Consider the following 18,053-nt stretch of genomic DNA (forward strand, 5'->3'; position numbering starts at 1 on the left):
ATACATTGATTGCTCCCAATTTTACATTTACTGCCAGTTCCCAAATTAAGGAATTACTTGGCTCTTGCGCAATCAATCATAATTTATTGTATTACGGTATGGGGCAGTGCCGCAAGAACCAAGTTTTTGGATGTAGAAAGATCACAGAGGGCTCTTCTAAAAGTTGCCTACTTTAAACCTAGATTGTACTCCACTGAGAAATTGTATAAAGATTGTGACCTGTTGTCGATTAGAAAACTATATGTTCTTCATGCAACACTCAGAAAACATAGTTCCATTATTCCTGATCCCGCCCATCTTTTGAAAAGAAGAAAAGATGCAGTTGTCATGTTGACCAGTTTTTCGAGCAGTTTTGCTGGGCGTCAATATAAAATACAAGCTGAGCATCTGTATAAAGTGGTAAATGGAAGTCTTGGTATCTACATGCTAAATAAACATGAAGTTAAACATAGGGTGACTGAATGGTTAAAGTCATTAGATTATGCAGAAACTGAGGATCTTTTGATGTACCCCAGATAAAGCTGCACGCACTGCACTGTTACCTACACACACACACACACACAAATACACACACACACACACACTCACCACACATTTCTTTCATTTCATGAATCACAGAAATCACAACTACATTCTTGTTTACAAGTTTGCTTATAAATATACCTATGGTACGAAAATCTTTTTGCTATGGAAGAGCGTGGCCTTCTAACACAGGTGTTTTTACACTTAATTGAGGGTCGCAACCATGGAATGTTTTTTGTACCGTTTTTGAAGAAATAAAATATTTTTCATTTTCATTTTTTCATTTTTTCAAGGAAATAGAACGGAAAAGAAGAACTGGCAATAAACTCTCCGCAACTCTTTTTAATCGCCAAGTGTATGTAAGGAGCTGCAACCATTTCACCATGTTCCACATTATGACATGTAATAAAGAATAATAAAATAAATTAAAAACAAAGATTTGTCCTCTATCAGCAGGAGGCATGCATTGGAGGAGGAACAACGCGCAAATACATAGTAGAAAAGCAGTGATAGTATTTAATGATTTCATGTTTGTTACAGAGACGGGGAGCTGGGATAAGAGCAATGGTATGAAGGAACCGGGATCACCTGAGGAATTGGTGTGTATTTTACATTTGTTAGTTCTAGAATATCGCTGATTTGGTGAAGTCAATCCCTTCAAACGCGAACTATTTGTTCGATATTCAGTAAAATGTTATTTAAAGTTCGTATTTGCGTTTCAAATTATTCTTGAGCGGATTGCACAGCATAGTAAATTGAATTAGCCTATAGACGGAAACGGAAATAGCGTTAATTCTATCCTATCATTTCCTTAATATTTGGTTACGTTTCAATTATTTTATTACTTTTATTAAAAACGTGTCACGTTTTGTAACTTAATAGACCAAATAAATGTGGCGCAAAAATCGCCGATTTTTTATCAATTTCTTTAACATCCGATTGGAGTTCATATGTGTATGTCAGAAAATTGTCGATCAAAGGTGAAAATATGTCGCATTTTCTCCCTAACGTTTAAGGAAGGTAAGCCAATATATGACTCGTGATTTATCTTAAAGATCCCTTTAAAGTGAAATATATGACCCAATCTTGATAGCCTATCCGACACATTACGAAATTCAAATCGAATGAATTGGTTATATTTTAATAGATAAGGTTTTAATTATGCATAACTAATGTGTCCACTGTCCATTAGTGAAATCGTGAAGTTTCATTAGGGACGTTTCGTACTTCTAATGGATTACCCATTAGATCATTGAGTATATAAATATTTGTTTGTCGTACGTGGTGGCACAATAAAAAATATTTACAATCCAGAATCTGATGACATAACTAATAATCTAGCCATATATAGGTTCATTATATTAATTTATTTCCGTATATTGACGGTTATACCGTCTCAAACAGTTTCTCGGTTTTTCAATGTCTGACGATACAAATAATATCAGATGTTAGGGCAAAATGTTATCAAATTTGTGAAGTTAAGTAGTTTTTTGATTTTAAATTAAAACTAAAAGGCAAGATAAGGTTCTTAATTAAAAAGGCCACGCCAGCCAGTCAAGTAGTCCTTCCCTGACTGCGACTGCTGTAAACCATTTGAAACCTTGAGTAATAAATGCGCGCAATTACATCGTTAAATATTTCACTAAAACACAATCTACCTGTGCAAAACCGTGGTAATAAGCACAATTCAAGTCACCTATTTTAATCTGTTTGATTTGTTGGTTAAAGCATAAAAACTATATGTTGTATTTGCGGTTAGCTGTACCGTAATTCGAAATACCCGGACAATCCCCAACATGACCGATGTATTCACACCGGCGGTCTCTTTAACTATTTCAAATTAATAATTAATTCCAATTGCTACCGCATAACCATAGTACCACACCACAGCGAACTATTAGTAATTTTTCACTTCTAAATAACTAATAGTTTGCAGTTACAGATCAAAATATAGCTCATCTAGTCTAGTCATGCTTACATAAGATTATCCTCTTGTTTACTCGCGTTCTCATTTTCGTGTTTTGTTATTCCCACATTTCGCTGACTACAAGTCTTGGCGCCTGTGTAAAAAGTCTTTAAAGTAGATAAGTGTAAGGCCCTATCAGACCTTTTTTTGTTTATTGAGGGGAATGCATTTCCGCACAGAGTGTGGGACTCGCTCTAAAAGCCCTACCCACTAAACCCCTCCCACCAATCAAGTCACTGTTGGGGTAACTTGGGCTCGCGTAAGCATTCTACCAAGAGACCCCGTGACTGGCTGCTGTAGCAACCATCTTCCATTACATTGACATCGTCTGAGAAGTCTTTGCAGTAGGGTTGCAATTTCTTGCACCTAACACGTGATTCGCCACCATTCTCGCTTGCACATATAACACAATGTGGTGCTTCGTCACATCTGACAGATTTGTGTCCAGCTTTTCCACACCTATAGCACACATTGCTACGGTCCTCCGTGGATGTGCATGACGCCCGTGTGTGTCCTAATTCCAAACATTTATAACAGCGCAATGGGGGTAATTTTAGAAGAACTACCTCCACCAAACTCCATCCTATTATGCACTCTCCTTCAAGAATTATTTTTGCTATTGCAACTGGGCAATGAACAAGCACACTTCTTATTCTGTATCGCCTTTCAATGTCTTTACACCTTATTAAATCTGCTGCGCAGTTTGCCTTTTTCGACAGGGCAGCAATTACGTCCTCGGCAGTAACTGCATCGTCAAGGCCTTTAACCCTGAGACACACCATTTTTTCTGGCCTACTAACTCTCGCCATTGTAAGAAGCGCAGCTTTTAATTTACTGGCGAGTAAATCTGCCTTTTCTTTATATGCCTCGCCTTCTATTTCAATAAGACGCCCACCTGCAGCTGCCCGCCTGATGTTTATGTGACTTATGCCTAACTCAGGTAAAGCTACACTCTTCCTTGCTTTCTTAATAACCTCAGCATATGTAACACCATTTTCCTCAGCTTCCTTTTCTAATGTCACTAGTACTGCTGCTGACCGGGGTACAGTGAGCAATGCCCCTCCTTTGGGTGGGACCACCTCATGTTGCACTATCTTTTTACTTCCTTTCCTCGAAACAACACTAGCCCAACAACCTGAAGGCCCTATCAGACCTATGGCATATATATTTATTATATAAAATGGACCTTGATCGTAAAAAATACGTAAAATGGATACGAATGGTTATCGTAATGGTAACAGTATAAATAATTAATATTTAATTAAACGAATGTACGAAAAAATGTATGCGAAATTTAAGTGTTTAAGTTATCAAAAACTGACAGATCATAACGTATACGAGTACATCACAAAACTATCATACAGTTTGTACTGAAGTGCAATTACAGCAATGTAAAATACCATTTATACGTTTGTGTCACTGTCACTACTGCACGCGTATTGACAATTTTGATTGATGGTGCCATCTGCTGTTAAATTCAAATTTTATTACGTCAATTTCATAGTTAATCTGCTATCAATTAGAGTGACAAAAGCTAAATGTCAGTACAATAACTTAGATTAGATCTAGATACTATTCGCGAGTTTTAACGCGTTTTATATACTACTTTGTTTCGGGTTTTTTATTTAATCATTATTCAGTCAGTATGATCACACTAAATCCTACAGCTTATTGTATTATATGTAATACAAATCCCTTTGAAAAGGTATATCAAAAAGTAAAGAGGATTTCCATCAAAGCAGTGATAATATTAATGTTCCGACTTGCGACGAGTTTCAGTAATCTCTGGGGCCGTGTATTTTTATTCTTTTCATAAATTTCTAATAAAGACTGGCCGGTGATGAAATGTATTTTTAATTTAAATGGGAATTACAAAGAAAAATATTAGTTACGAACTGATATTGACTGACGCCAGATTTAGAAAACCTTTAGGATTAAAAGATTACTTTTTACTCGAGATCTTCAATATTTATAAATGACACTCGACATCTTTCATATTGTTTTTATATTTTATTTCAGCAGTGCAATTTGAAATAATTATTTGGAATACCCAATTCCGTATTTCAAAACAAAAGTTATGACCTATATATCGAAAAACGAATTTCGTTTCATGATCGAGCTCGTTAATTAAAGGTAAACGGAAAAACGATTTTCACAAAACCATCGTAGTTTTCCAACAAACGTATTATGAGTATTTGCATTCAAACTTTAAGGGCTTTGAACAGCTTGAAATAGGGCAATGAAATGGAGGTGCACTTGACTATTCGATGTGGGAAGTGCGAAAACTATGCCAATAATGAACCCGCTTTAATGTGGAGCCGTGTAAGCGCAGTGGCTACGAGCCAATTAATTATAAAGTCATCATAACTTTTGTTTAGATTATTACCAGTTTATTAGATTTTCATCGCAGGTTGATGGAGAATACGAAATTCCATCCGGAACATCTTGGCGTCCCTCGTTTCGGAGAGAACGTTATTTAAGGCAGTTTTTTCCGCGGAACACCACCATGTGGATCAAATTCGAGGTCTTTAAATAAAGGGTGTACCAATTCTTAAAATGCTGGCAACGCGGTCGCGAGCCTTCTGGCATTGAGTCCATGTTCATAGACAGCGCCGTCTATGAATATCATTTAATATCAGATGAGCCTTGTTCTATTACAAATATTTTTTAAACGTTGATTTTGTTATGGTCAACTAAAGATTAATGATTGGTTTTTCTAAAAGTTCCATAAATATATTTTTACTGCTAAACTTCTTAATATACATTATGTAATTTTTTCATATAACTGTTGTTTTCCCATTGCAATTTTAAATGAGAACTTTTAACCAATCTTCGATCATAATCTAAACTAGCTGAATTTTGCAAATATTAACTTCTCGGTAATAGATGGCGTTATCAGGGCAACATTTCGATGTCTCCTCGAATATAAAAAAATGAACATTCGATAATCATAATAAAATTCTGACCACGCTGAAAACAACTAGAATTTGAGAGTTATTTAAATATTTCGTATAAGTTTGAAAGATATACAATTTTAAAACCGACTGCCTTTAATTTCAGAATAACCTTATAAAATAAACAAACGTAATACGTATATAACGCTGCCGTTTCATTTTGCAGGGAATGTATCTTCATTAGGAAAACAGTAGTTTAAACTAAGCATTTTTGTCGTAATTACACAGAATTCTTTTAGTATAGGCGACATACTTTGGTGCATTCTATTTTAATTCAGATAGCTTTAAATAATGAGCAGTGTTGGCCTAGTGGCCTTAGTGTGCGACTCCCATCGCTAAGGACGTGGGTTCGATCCCCAGATATGCTCCAATGGACTTTTTTTCTATGCGCGCATTAAGATTAAGATTCGCCAACATATCTTATACTTGTTTACCTCTTATCCCATCGAAAAAAAGTGTAATAATCACATTTTACAGAATACTAATTTGTGGTGTCTTGGTAGATCTGTGCACATAAAGAAAAAAATATTTATTATTGTAAATATATTTAGGGATCCCTAATTCAGCGTTCTCCAGTGGTATATATTTATATTACCTTTGTCTCAAGGGTTAATAGAGGCCAATTCATCATTCTTAGGAAAAAAGAAAAGCGATACAAAAGGTTTCGCGTTGACAGATTTTCGCCTGATGAATGGTTGGCCATCAATCGCAGATCACTCGAAGACTTCATAAATATGTACAGTAGTGTACAATAATAACGGGTATTATTAGGCTTTATAGATTTTATTGTTTTACGCTGGTATAACGGTCAAATTTTAAAATGAAATACTTAAGCCTGCTCAATAGGGTTGGAATTTGCATTAAAAATTCTTAATGTTTTATTATACAACATTCTGTTTTTCACAGAAAAAAATAGTTTTAATGCTGACTAAACGGCGTAAATACTAATAAAATGCTTCATCTTAACAAACGAAACATTCAACTTATAAGCAGTAGCGCAAAACTCTAGTATATAGGTACAGCGATTTCATACCTTGTTTTATTATACTATGTATAAATGGAATCAGTTTAGGCTAAGTATCCTACTTGTTAGATTGATGATCCGACGACAATTTTATTGAATGACTCGATTCTCGTGTCTGGTCATTTGTAATTCAATTTTAGAATACATGTAAGAAGTATGATGTGTGTAATCCGTCTTTAGTATGTCAGATTTTGATCCTGAAGAAAATCTTCTTAAAGTTTTTTGGACCGGCCTTTATACATTACAGGGTATATTGGCGAAACGTATCTTTATCGAGAACACAGCATTTGTATATTGCTAACAGGGCATTTATTTCGTAACTTCCGTGTTTATATCACGCGATCCTTAGGTGTCATCAGCACCACGGATTAGTACCACCATTAGTATCCGAAGAACAAAGAAATTGCATATAGAAACGTTGCGATCGGTATCGCTGTCGCTATTGGAAGTTACAGAGTATCGGCAAAATGCATGCGAAAATTAAGCGAAGGGAATCAAGCGCATGTAACAAAGATGTTCAGATGTGTGTTTCCCTTTTTAGTATGTGTGCAGTGTTGGTGTTACAATAGTGCATTTGCTTTTTTACAACGAACTGTTTTTTATTATGTCACAGAGCGGAGAGAGCGATGTTTCTAACAGTCATAGAAAGGCGTGAAATTTACCATGAAGTATACAGGATAAATTGTAGACAAATTTTATTTTAACAGTTGGCCTAGTGGTTTCATCGTCCGGCTCTCATCCCTGGACTTTTTAGTCTACGTGTTGGTGCGAGTAGGGCGGAGGATAACGTCGCTGGGGAACACCACCGTGCCTAAGACCCAAAAAGACATCAGCGTGTTAGGAAATGGATGCTACTAAAATGGATGCTTTTTTAGCTATATAAATTTACTTCGACATCTAAATACCATCGCCAACTTAATTTGATTTTGCTTTAAAATAGTATTTTAATATTTATCCCGAGACCATATAATATACAGGCTTTACGCATCAATTTGTTAACATTCTTCTGTTATAAAAAGGTAGCGTGCGAAAGTTGAAGTTCGCGTGAAACAATTTGCGTGCCGAGACAAAATATTTAAGCGCTCGGCAATTTACCTAATTTTTATTGGCTACTGTCTGAAAGCTGTTGAGCGATGCTTTCATTCGAGATCGGAAATTCGCACATGCAACGTGCAGTGTATCCGATTATTGGCGAGGATCGTAATTGTGGCCTTTATGAATTGAAAAGTCAAGTTACTACTTTTAACACATAACTAAATAGTAAAGGAGTAAATTGTTATTAAAATTAAATATTGTTTTTAAGTTTATCGCGAGTCTCTTCTGGATATCCAGAAATCTTACTTTAGTTATTGCGTACACGTTTAATTAACTCTAGCTAACGAATTCAGCTGGCAACAATTTGTTTGTAAAAATGAAGCGGGACAGAAAAAACTCTATTTTATATTTGTTTTTTAATTTATAGTTTGGATTGTCTGGATGAAATTGGTCTAAAATTGGTAGTAGAAAGACCGCCTTTTTCATCTCTATTGCGATAATTTTAGTTATGTTAATAAAGTGTTTATTATAAAAAAAATACATTACATACTTTGTAAATTAAGAAAATACTCGTGACTTTTGTCTGTTGTTTACAGTTTTATAGAATTGTTAAAACATTAAATACGTCATACTTTACATTTCACAGTTTTTAGGGGATACATAAATTGTATTAAGGCACCCGAACCGTAAGGCTATCTTATATAACCTTTTTTAACAGAAAACAGGGAGCTGTGAAAGTACCATTCAATTTCCAGTTGATCCCACCACTAATTCCTTCTCAGAGCATTGAGTGAGGTAAAAAGAATATCCCACTAATTGGACGCTCGAGATCACGACTGTTATTCTAATTGATGGACAGGAAAATCATTGTCTTACCTGAATTTCTAGGCGTTGTTGTATGTGGTTTAACAAAATAGATAAAAAGAAAATTATAATTTACATGCAATTTTCATGGTTGTTACTGGTATGTAGAACTAAGTTATATCTTTACCGAAAGACGAACCCAAAATTAATCCACAATCTCTGATTGAAAACTATCTGATGGTGATGATCGAAAGATCAGACCGCGACAGATGATCGATCTCCTATCTGCATCCCAATAACCAAATCCCACGAAGACAATCCATTTTTGGCGACGGATTGAATGCCTTCGCTTTTTGCACACATATTTAATAATCAATATAAACCAAATAAAGTAAATAAAACCGTATAAATAATATTATAATTTATCAGGTCTATGTTTAAAACATATAAAATAGGTTTTTAATTATTTTAAAAACTTGTGTAAGTTAAAATCTTAAGATAGGATATTGGCACAGTTGAACTGTCACTTTCATACACAAATGTCTATCCACATACACCGATCCGACCTACCATGGATACCTTTTATCGACAGCTGGCTGTTACAATCCTTCGATTGGTTATTAGTACACTTTTATCAATATTTAGATTAAGTTGTCTATCTCAGATGGTCATACATGGATTGAGATAGGTTATTGGCTTTGGGTATTAAACATTAAGTATATAACAAGCATAAAGGTTACGGGAACATTAATTTCTTATGAACAATAATTATGTTTTACAATTATGAAGCTTTATTAATTAAGCAAACATAATTGCGTCCTATATAATATGTGTAATGAGATCCTAATGCTAACACGATTATAATAATAAATGAGGTAATAATGGAAAGATATTGTCACAAGCAATTGAATGGCGTGTTAATTGTCTCGCTAATGAGTATTATGGCTTCTTAAAAGGGGTATGAATATTTAGTATATACTGAGGCTCTATAATATAGGCTATATAGTAAGTATTTATAATGATGGAAATAAACGAGGGAACGGGACGGACATAAAAACTACCACACCCCGTGGGGTGCGTTGCCGGCAGATTAAGTAGAAGTATGCTCTTTTAAAAAAATCGAGGTTGTATCACCCAGGCCTACTAGAAGGTTAACCATATCTAGCTAGTTTGAAAAAGGAAATGCCTAGAGAAGTTGGCTAAGAATTTAACCGACTCCTGAATATTTATAATAAATATATTCGAATAGTTCTATAAAATTGAACCTAAGCATGGTAATTGATGTTTATCGACTCGTTCAACTTTGAAACCATATAAGCTTTCGTTTTGTTCCACATTCTATTTGAATATTACTTCATAAATAAAGAGAAAAATAAAATTACTTACAGTCGTCGAATAATCGCTAGTGGTAAATGAATAATAATTTATAAAGAATAATGCCAATCCACTATGAAATATCATATGTCCGATTTGTTAACAGGTCATTTAAGGAACCTTTTAGCTTCTGAATTGATTTATTTATTATGGTACATTATTTTAATTAAATAAAATGGAAGTAGGCGGGCCACGTGGCTAAGCTTCATGATGATAAACAAATCGAGTCACATCATAGATAGGATAAGATCATAAAGCAAGCGGAGCAATGACGATTGTACACGAAAACTTCTGGTTTACACTGAGGTGGTGTCTGTAAGAGAAAAAATCCTTGGAGGAGGCATATATAGAGACTAGTGAAGGAGGTTCCTAATTAAAGTGTAATTTATATATATATAATGTCTAGATACGTACCTATTTATAATAATTAACTAATTATAATATATTCTTGTAATTAAAAAAATGTTTATGTTTCTTTTATTTTACGTTTAGCATAAAGTTAAAGGAATTTTAATTTATTTATTTAAATATTTAGTACTTAGCGTGATAATAAACAATTATGTTGATATCTGTAACATATAATCCATCATATATATTGTTATATATATAGTGCATCAAATATATTGTTTGTTTTAATCAATGCCAATATTTACACTTAAAGCGGATATTCAAATAGCCCTTACTTTGATGGTGTTCAATGGTCTCGCTGATATTCTGAGCATTCTGACTCTTGGCACAGTGTCAAATTCGCCGCGAACGCAGACAAGGTCGCGGTTTCACGTATATGTGGTTTTGAAACAGCGGTTTTAAATTGTATCTGGTCTGACCTGTGGTTTAAAGATTATTTGAGAAAGAAAATTTATTTTTATTTAACCGTCTGAGAACTTCGCCGGTATAGAATAACATTCAGAGGACCGTAGTTTAATATAAAAAAATACTACCTATATCTATAGTTATCTCGTCTATATTAATTTCTAATTCGCAATTTATAGAAGAATTAAAGTATCTGTTTATGTCTAGTACATCTTTTAATGAGTTCGCTTTCATTAGTTTTGATTAATTCTGAGTTATGACTTATTCATTATTAATACAGATTTTAATTTTATAATACCACTCAATATAATATGAGAATGAGTCAGTACGGATGTTGACAGCAAGTGAAAATTTGAAAATACACTTATTTCAGATTTAGATTCGTTCAGTCTGAATCCGACGCGCGGCGTGTGCGCAGTCGTTGGCGAATTTGAAGTGTTTAGTGGTGTGTTTAAAGGATTTCATTTGTCTCTTTCCGTGTAATTATATTAAACGATAATTCGAGTTATCATATACCCTATATTTGCTGTCAATATTTTTTTTAGTCTTTCGGTGCTTAGGTGACATAAAGGTATATACCTATATAGGTACATATAAAGAAGCCTTTAATTCGGGTTGCCTGGAAGAAATCGCTTAGTAGCGTAATGGCCGGCCGTTGTACGTTTTTATTATGTAATTGTTTTATAAAAGCGTAAATAAATAAATATTTCATTATTGGACAATTATTGTTAAACATATGTGTGAGTTATGCCTTGGAATTGTATTACAATATACACACTGCAAATTGTTATTCATTTAGATACTATATATACACAACCCCTTTATTCATATAAATATTTAAGTAGTTAGATTTAGTCTTTATTACTTATAAATTGTTTCTTCGAAATCCTAATTTAAAAATCATACTATAAGCTCTCAGTAAAAGGCTTCTTTAACAAACTCATATAAACAATAGCTGCTCTGTAGGATAATGTGTTTACAGACATAAATATTCTTCACCTATAAGTGTATTTTCTTGTGGATTATCAAATCGATATGAAAAGTACATTAAAGTTTTCGCCGGTAAAGGGTTATGCATTAGTTTGTTTAATGTATATTTTGGTACTATGAGAAATTATCCCCAATTGTTAAATTTTATACCAATAGAGATAAAGCACTTTAAAACGGAAGTCTTAGTCAAAAGTATGTCTTTAAATGATAAATGACGCTATACACATATCCAGTAGACGTTTGAAATCGTACTTATTGGTTACAGAATTTGCAACATATTAAGTGCACTATAGCCATCAAAACACAACATTAAGTATGCCTTCTGAACTCCTTACAAACCCGTGAATTGGAAAACGATTATTTAATATTTCGCATTCTACGCAATATTCAAATGTTTTCAAGTTCCTTTGTCGGCGCAGGTAAATCTCATTTCATATCATATAATATATTAAAAGTTATAAGATACCAACAATTTACTGTGATAAATCGAATGCCTACTCTCCTCTATCGTGCTTTCAAGGAACTTAGAGTTAGGCATTTTTTGTTTATAGAATTGCGTCTTGCCCAATATGATTATAATTATGTTGTTGTTTCTTTAGTTCACAGAATCATTCGTTTAATTTATTTTGTTATTGTGTATTATAACTATGTGGTAAACGAACGGTAATAGTAATACCTATTACCGTTCGTTTACCACAGTAAATAAAATTGTCGAGTTGCCAATGAAAATTAATATGCAGAGCTTCGAGTTCGATTCCAGGCAATAAAATGATTGAATGTGTACTGAAACAAGCGGGACAGAAATGTCATATAAGCTAGAATGGCTTTTCAGAAATTGCATAAATCCTAAACTCGTTCTATTCAAACAAATTCGATATTACCAATACTCTAACTTTTTACTAAAATATATTTGTTTTAAATGAATCTTTAATCAAAAGAGTTTGTTTTGGATTTAAAATTATAAACTATTATTTATACTACGGCATAAAGCAATTTTTATCTTATATTTATTGAAAACAGTTTTGGATAATCAAGTTTAACTTGACTTTGCTATACAGGTCTAACAAGCATCTTCGAGAAAGAATGAGGAAATAGAACATGATTAGAACTGATATTGTGGAATGCAATTACGCAGGGCAACGACATTGCATTGGTTTTGTTAGTATCTTTTTGTGTCTGGACAGTCCATCATTCATTGATCCAATTCTAAATAGAGTATATAACACGTATGTTTCTGCAGCTGACTGAGTTTCACGACTTTACTTTTACCTAAAATTGAAAACTGTTACTTATCCAATCGAAGTATTTAATTAAGTTTTAATTTATAGTTGCCATCGTAAAAATATGTAGAACATAGTGTTTTACAAATTTGAACCCATCCTTTAGCATTTTAACATATATTTTACCATCTCTTTTGTGTGCTATAGAATCTGGCTAAAGACTGCAGTAATTGAAAAAACAACAAATAGTTTTAATGTCGATTTGTAGTGTACACTTTAATGTGTTTGTATAACTAAACAAGAACAAAACTCACGTCTCAGTATGTATTTGAATTTGTAAAGCAAAACTTGGGTATGCTTGTTGTGTCTATGTTATTTAAGACGGCTACAGCGCGTTGCAGCGACAAACTTAACTTGCTATTAACTTGGCAATACAACTTATAATAATAGCATTGTTGGTAAAGGTTAAACATCGATTGTTTCAATGGATACATTCTTTAGTGTACCAACATTGGCTAAATACCACCCATATACCTATATTATGTTCATAGCTATGTTCGTATCTTTTGAAGTGGAAATCCGTTTTGGTACATTCACACTGAGGAATATATGAGTCAACTGTCAGTACAAACAGTCTCTACGGTAGGAAGTCAACTTCCTTAGAGGCCTTCGAATTCGCCTTCGATTATTTTCTGTATATAGTAAATATTTCGAAAAAGATCATACTTATCTTACTATTGCAGTCAAAACAAGTTATAATATATTGGGGTTATATCATCCTCTGCGTAAAGGTAATGTTTTCAAACCAATAGTTTCGAAAACAGATGTTGGGATCAAAAATATTGTGTTACGTATCAGTGTAAGTTGTTAAATGTTTTGACAACAAGAAGGGTGTAGAGTTGTGACGAGGGTCCTCTGCGCTAATTATTCAAACACACAGCGGTCATATTTTAGAAAAATTCTGTTTTCACGCACGTTGGCTAAATAATTTTTCGTGACCTTGCTGTTTTTATTTAAAATTTTGCACTGTTGACTTGGTTTTCATTTTCTGAGTCATCGTTTAATCTTTGTAACCATTTAATGTATCTCTTCGGTAATTATTACCAACTGTTCTAATTTTAAACGAGTCTGCTTTTCTTTATTATGTCGTTCTATTTACAAAAATTCTCGCTTTACGATAAGCAATTTTCTTATCATCTTGCCGTCCTCAATTTTAACTTATACAAACGTTTTTGTTAATCTAATTAAAGTACAGTAGGTACGGTAAGAGACAATTTAAGGTTATATAAAATTTTATAAAATGTACTATGGAGTATTTGTGTATCAAATAATCATGGTAAATGATTTATCGGTATTTGTTTTGTAATGAGATCCTTTCAACGCCCACTATATTATCAGATACAAACATGGAGTGCGACTTACAATGTGCGTATTCGTATTCATCATTCGATTCCAAAACACCTTCAATTATAATCGAAGACAATCAAGAAGAAAACTATTTGATATCATATCCGTCGGAAGAAGAAATTAAAAGTCATAGAAACAGCTTTGACGAAACTAAGTTTAATTATTACATTGATCCAATAACTGGTGAAGTCAAAGAGGAAGGAGGAAACGAGGATTATAAGTTATGTGGGGCGGTTAATGACTTCGATATTTCGCTAGAGACGGGAGAGGCAGTACCTATTGTTTATCTTTCGACGTCTAGAGCGGCGAAGCTGCAGCGCTCTTTGAGACTGGCCGGACTTAAAAAGGTTGGTCTTTTCAAGCTTATTAAAATTTAAATTAAGAACGTTAAGTTTTAATTTCCGCCGGCTAAATTATGCTGACTATATAATAGTGGCATTGCAGATTAAACGTTAGAAGACAATAAAGATTTTTAATTTATAGTTTTTTTATAATTTACGTAAAAGATATATTAACTGATAATAAGAAACGGGACTCAAAAACGTATTGGATTTCATTTTATATAAGGTAATTTTATTTTATTGTGTGTATGTCTTACCTTGTATATGTTTTTAATAGTATTTTTTTGCAAAACTTATGTCTAAATATATTGTCGTACATATAAGATAGATTTTATAAACTATCAGTAGATTTCATAATATGATAAATAACATAAAAAATAGATACATAATAAAAGATGTTGTAGACTTAATAAATAAATAAATAAATACAAACCCTGAAAATGATTTTAAAAATATATGAATTTAACATACATAACTTTAATGCAATTTTAATAAATGAGATAATTTTAATGGTAAAACTTCCACGCCGTGTGATGTTCATAATTATTACGCTATGTTTAATTTATATTACTCTGGATGAAGATGAAAATTATGATTTTAATAACAGTGACACATTTGAATAACAGTGATTGTTTTACACAAATTAGTATTTTGTTATTAAATTAGAAAGTGACCGTTTATAACATAAATGTATATTATAATATTTTATATCTTTAGATACTACACTAAAAAATGTCACTTGATTGTCATATATTCATAGATGCCTTCAGAAATTTATGTTTGCTGTAGAATGAGTACCAAACTCTTGAGAGCTTTTCATAAAAAGGATTTGACAGAAATATGTGTGAAATTTCACACAAACAAGAAATTGTAAGTACCAAAAACAGAAACTCGCTTAAATGATGCAGGCCTTTCCACTCGACCACACTGCATCATTGAAAAGATTAAAACGATAAGTTTGTACAAATCGATTTGCCTAAATAAGTGAATGATACAAAAATAAAAGAAATTGCTTCCTTTTCAAAACCACAGATAGATATGCCGAAGTTATAAAGCCCCGTTTTACGTCAAGGGTTAAAACAAATAAAACTAAAATCGGAACCGCTCTCCACGGAATAAATATTTCATAGAGTACAAATCGTTTGAAGTCAAATAAAGCCTCTATTTCCATTCACTTTTTTGCTCGCGTTTTTTAAAGATTTAACCAACTGATTTCTCCTGAGATTTTGTTCAGAGCAAACGCGTTTTCACAAATTATTCGCATGTCAAAAATGTATGCATCATTTGTTTAACCGCGAAAGGAAAATATCTTACTTCATTCATGAAAAAAAAAAACAGTTGCATTCAATTATTTATAATTTTCTTAACATTTATATCTAAGTAACAAAATCAGTAACTCGGATATTAGAATAAAAACAAAGTTTATTATAACTTGGATAGATTGCTTAAAATGGAAAGGTCATCTGCTGATATGCAAACTTGATGAATCATCAGGAGGTGTAAATCGGTAAGTTTTTGGTATCCAAGAGATGGGACCAGAAGACCATCACATGTTGACATAAGCCTGACCTTGGCCATACTGGACCAGAGTCGTCAACGATATAACTCATTGGAGAGAGCGAGATACATTGTATAAATCTAATATAAAAATTAAGGTACCAATAAAAGTGCACATTACATATTTGTTGTTATATTAAATAAGCCCTGGTTTAACATATACCATCCACTTCAGCCTTGTATTATAAACTTTTCGAGGGATGAAATGATTAATGTAAAATTGAATAATAATTTCTCCATCCTCCAGATTTTAGAATATATTTTACATTGATATTTGATTTATTATACTTGTATCTAAATTTATATTTTTGTTATTCCAATTTACATCAAATATTTTATTTCAAAACTTAAATCGTATCGATGGTAATGGTGTCATAACGTTAAAAAAAACGCAGTTAATAATTTATGATGCTCCATTAAGATTTTTCGAAGTTTAACTTCAAGTGTAAGGAAAGAAAATTGAAAGAAAGAACTTGACATAAATAATAAATCTATTGTAACAAAATAAAATATTCCTTATTGTGAATTTCAAAACCATTGTCAAAGAAAATAAGACACCAATTTAAGTTTGAAATATGACAGAAAAATATATTTATAGAAACTCACGAACTTATGTTTTGTTCCTATTTTATTTTCTACAGAACGCTGTAACAGTCTGTAATATCGGATAATTTTATTTAAAAAAAGTTTGAATGATGTGCTTGTTATAAAAACAAAGGCATTATCCGCGAGTGTGAAGATAATTTTAATATACATAGTAATAGTCGGTCCATATGTTTTTTTTTATAAAAGTAGCTGTCCACAACCCTTTGTCTTGGCTTCAGATTATTGTAAATCTTCCGTGATAATTTTATTTCTTAATAGGCTTCTGCGCCTGATACTTGACAAAACCGTCAAGTTTTTCAGACTCAAGACATGCCGGATGCACGATATTTTTCTTCACAATACGAGCGAGTGTTAATATCGGGCGTCAATCGAACCTACGAATGCGGGGAAGTCTCACGATTAAGCCACTAGGCCACAAGATATAAAAATATTTACAAGAATTTACATCTTCTAGGGCTACCTAAAGCAAATAAGCGAATTACTATGAAAACGATTAATGTCATTAAGATAGGACCCAGTAGAGCCGCGGGGCAAGCTGTTACAGTAAACGATAATCGTTGCTGCATATAACCGTTTCTTAACTGCGGTTGTAACGATTTCGATTTAATATGATATACTGAAACTTGTCCTATAAAGAAACGATACATGGTATAATATTTTACACAGGCATTTGCAATATTTTAAGACACTTGACAATATTAACAACCATTTTATCGAGATGTTCCCTATTACGATAAATATTGTTATATGTATGTAGTTTAAGGTCGAATTGGCTGAACTGTTAGTGATTGGGTTCGATTCCCGTAACAGTAATTGAAATAATATATTGAAAAGCACAGAATACTTTGGGTTAATGAAAATAGGACAATACACTTCTTCCCATATATGATTGAATTTACACAGGAGTGTAGCATTACTGTTTGGTATTATTATACAAATTATGTTTTTTCAAAAGTTATACGTCGTTTATTATGTAAATATATGTAATTACAACTACAGCTTAATGACTCGGTTCTAAAAACTTATAGAAGGAAGATTTCATTGCTTTTTAAGAAAGTACGATTCGTACATACCAAAACCGGTATAATGATACTTTCAATACATAATTTTACACATGGCGGTTCACTTATTGTCCAAAAACTCCCTCTCAAGTTGTAGTAGGACTAGCTATGGTACGATGAATAAATACTTAAGCGTTGCAAAACATTTAATTAAAGATTATACAAAAGATAAATAAAACGAGACTTTTATGTAAATAACGTAATCTGTCATGCTATCAATGCATCAACGCATCTCGTTAATATTGGAAACTAAAATTTTATGTTCGAACAGATAAGATTGTAATTACACGACACATTTTTCTGTTATATTCATCGTTGGCTCACTTTATGTGTTTCTGAAGTTGGCAAGTTTTAGCTGGAAGCTACAGAAATTGAATTG

At 32.7% G+C, this 18,053-nt stretch overlaps 1 protein-coding gene across 4 annotated transcripts in view; it reads left to right on the top strand.

Moving 5' to 3' along the window:
• LOC110991377 (apoptosis-stimulating of p53 protein 1) overlaps positions 1-18,053 on the top strand; it is a 176,068-nt gene that overhangs the window by 86,386 nt on the left and 71,629 nt on the right. For 2 of the 4 annotated variants that reach the window (XM_022256721.2, XM_022256723.2), the window contains one exon: positions 1,063-1,121. In XM_022256721.2, the coding sequence (XP_022112413.2) occupies positions 1,063-1,121 (59 nt within the window). Of the gene's footprint in view, positions 1-1,062; positions 1,122-10,888; positions 10,938-14,010; positions 14,457-18,053 lie in introns of those variants that run through there. The other 2 variants (XM_022256718.2, XM_022256720.2) reach the window with 2 other exon arrangements.

Source organism: Pieris rapae, chromosome 6, assembly GCF_905147795.1.
Source record: "Pieris rapae chromosome 6, ilPieRapa1.1, whole genome shotgun sequence".
NCBI classification, from domain to species: domain Eukaryota; kingdom Metazoa; phylum Arthropoda; class Insecta; order Lepidoptera; family Pieridae; genus Pieris; species Pieris rapae.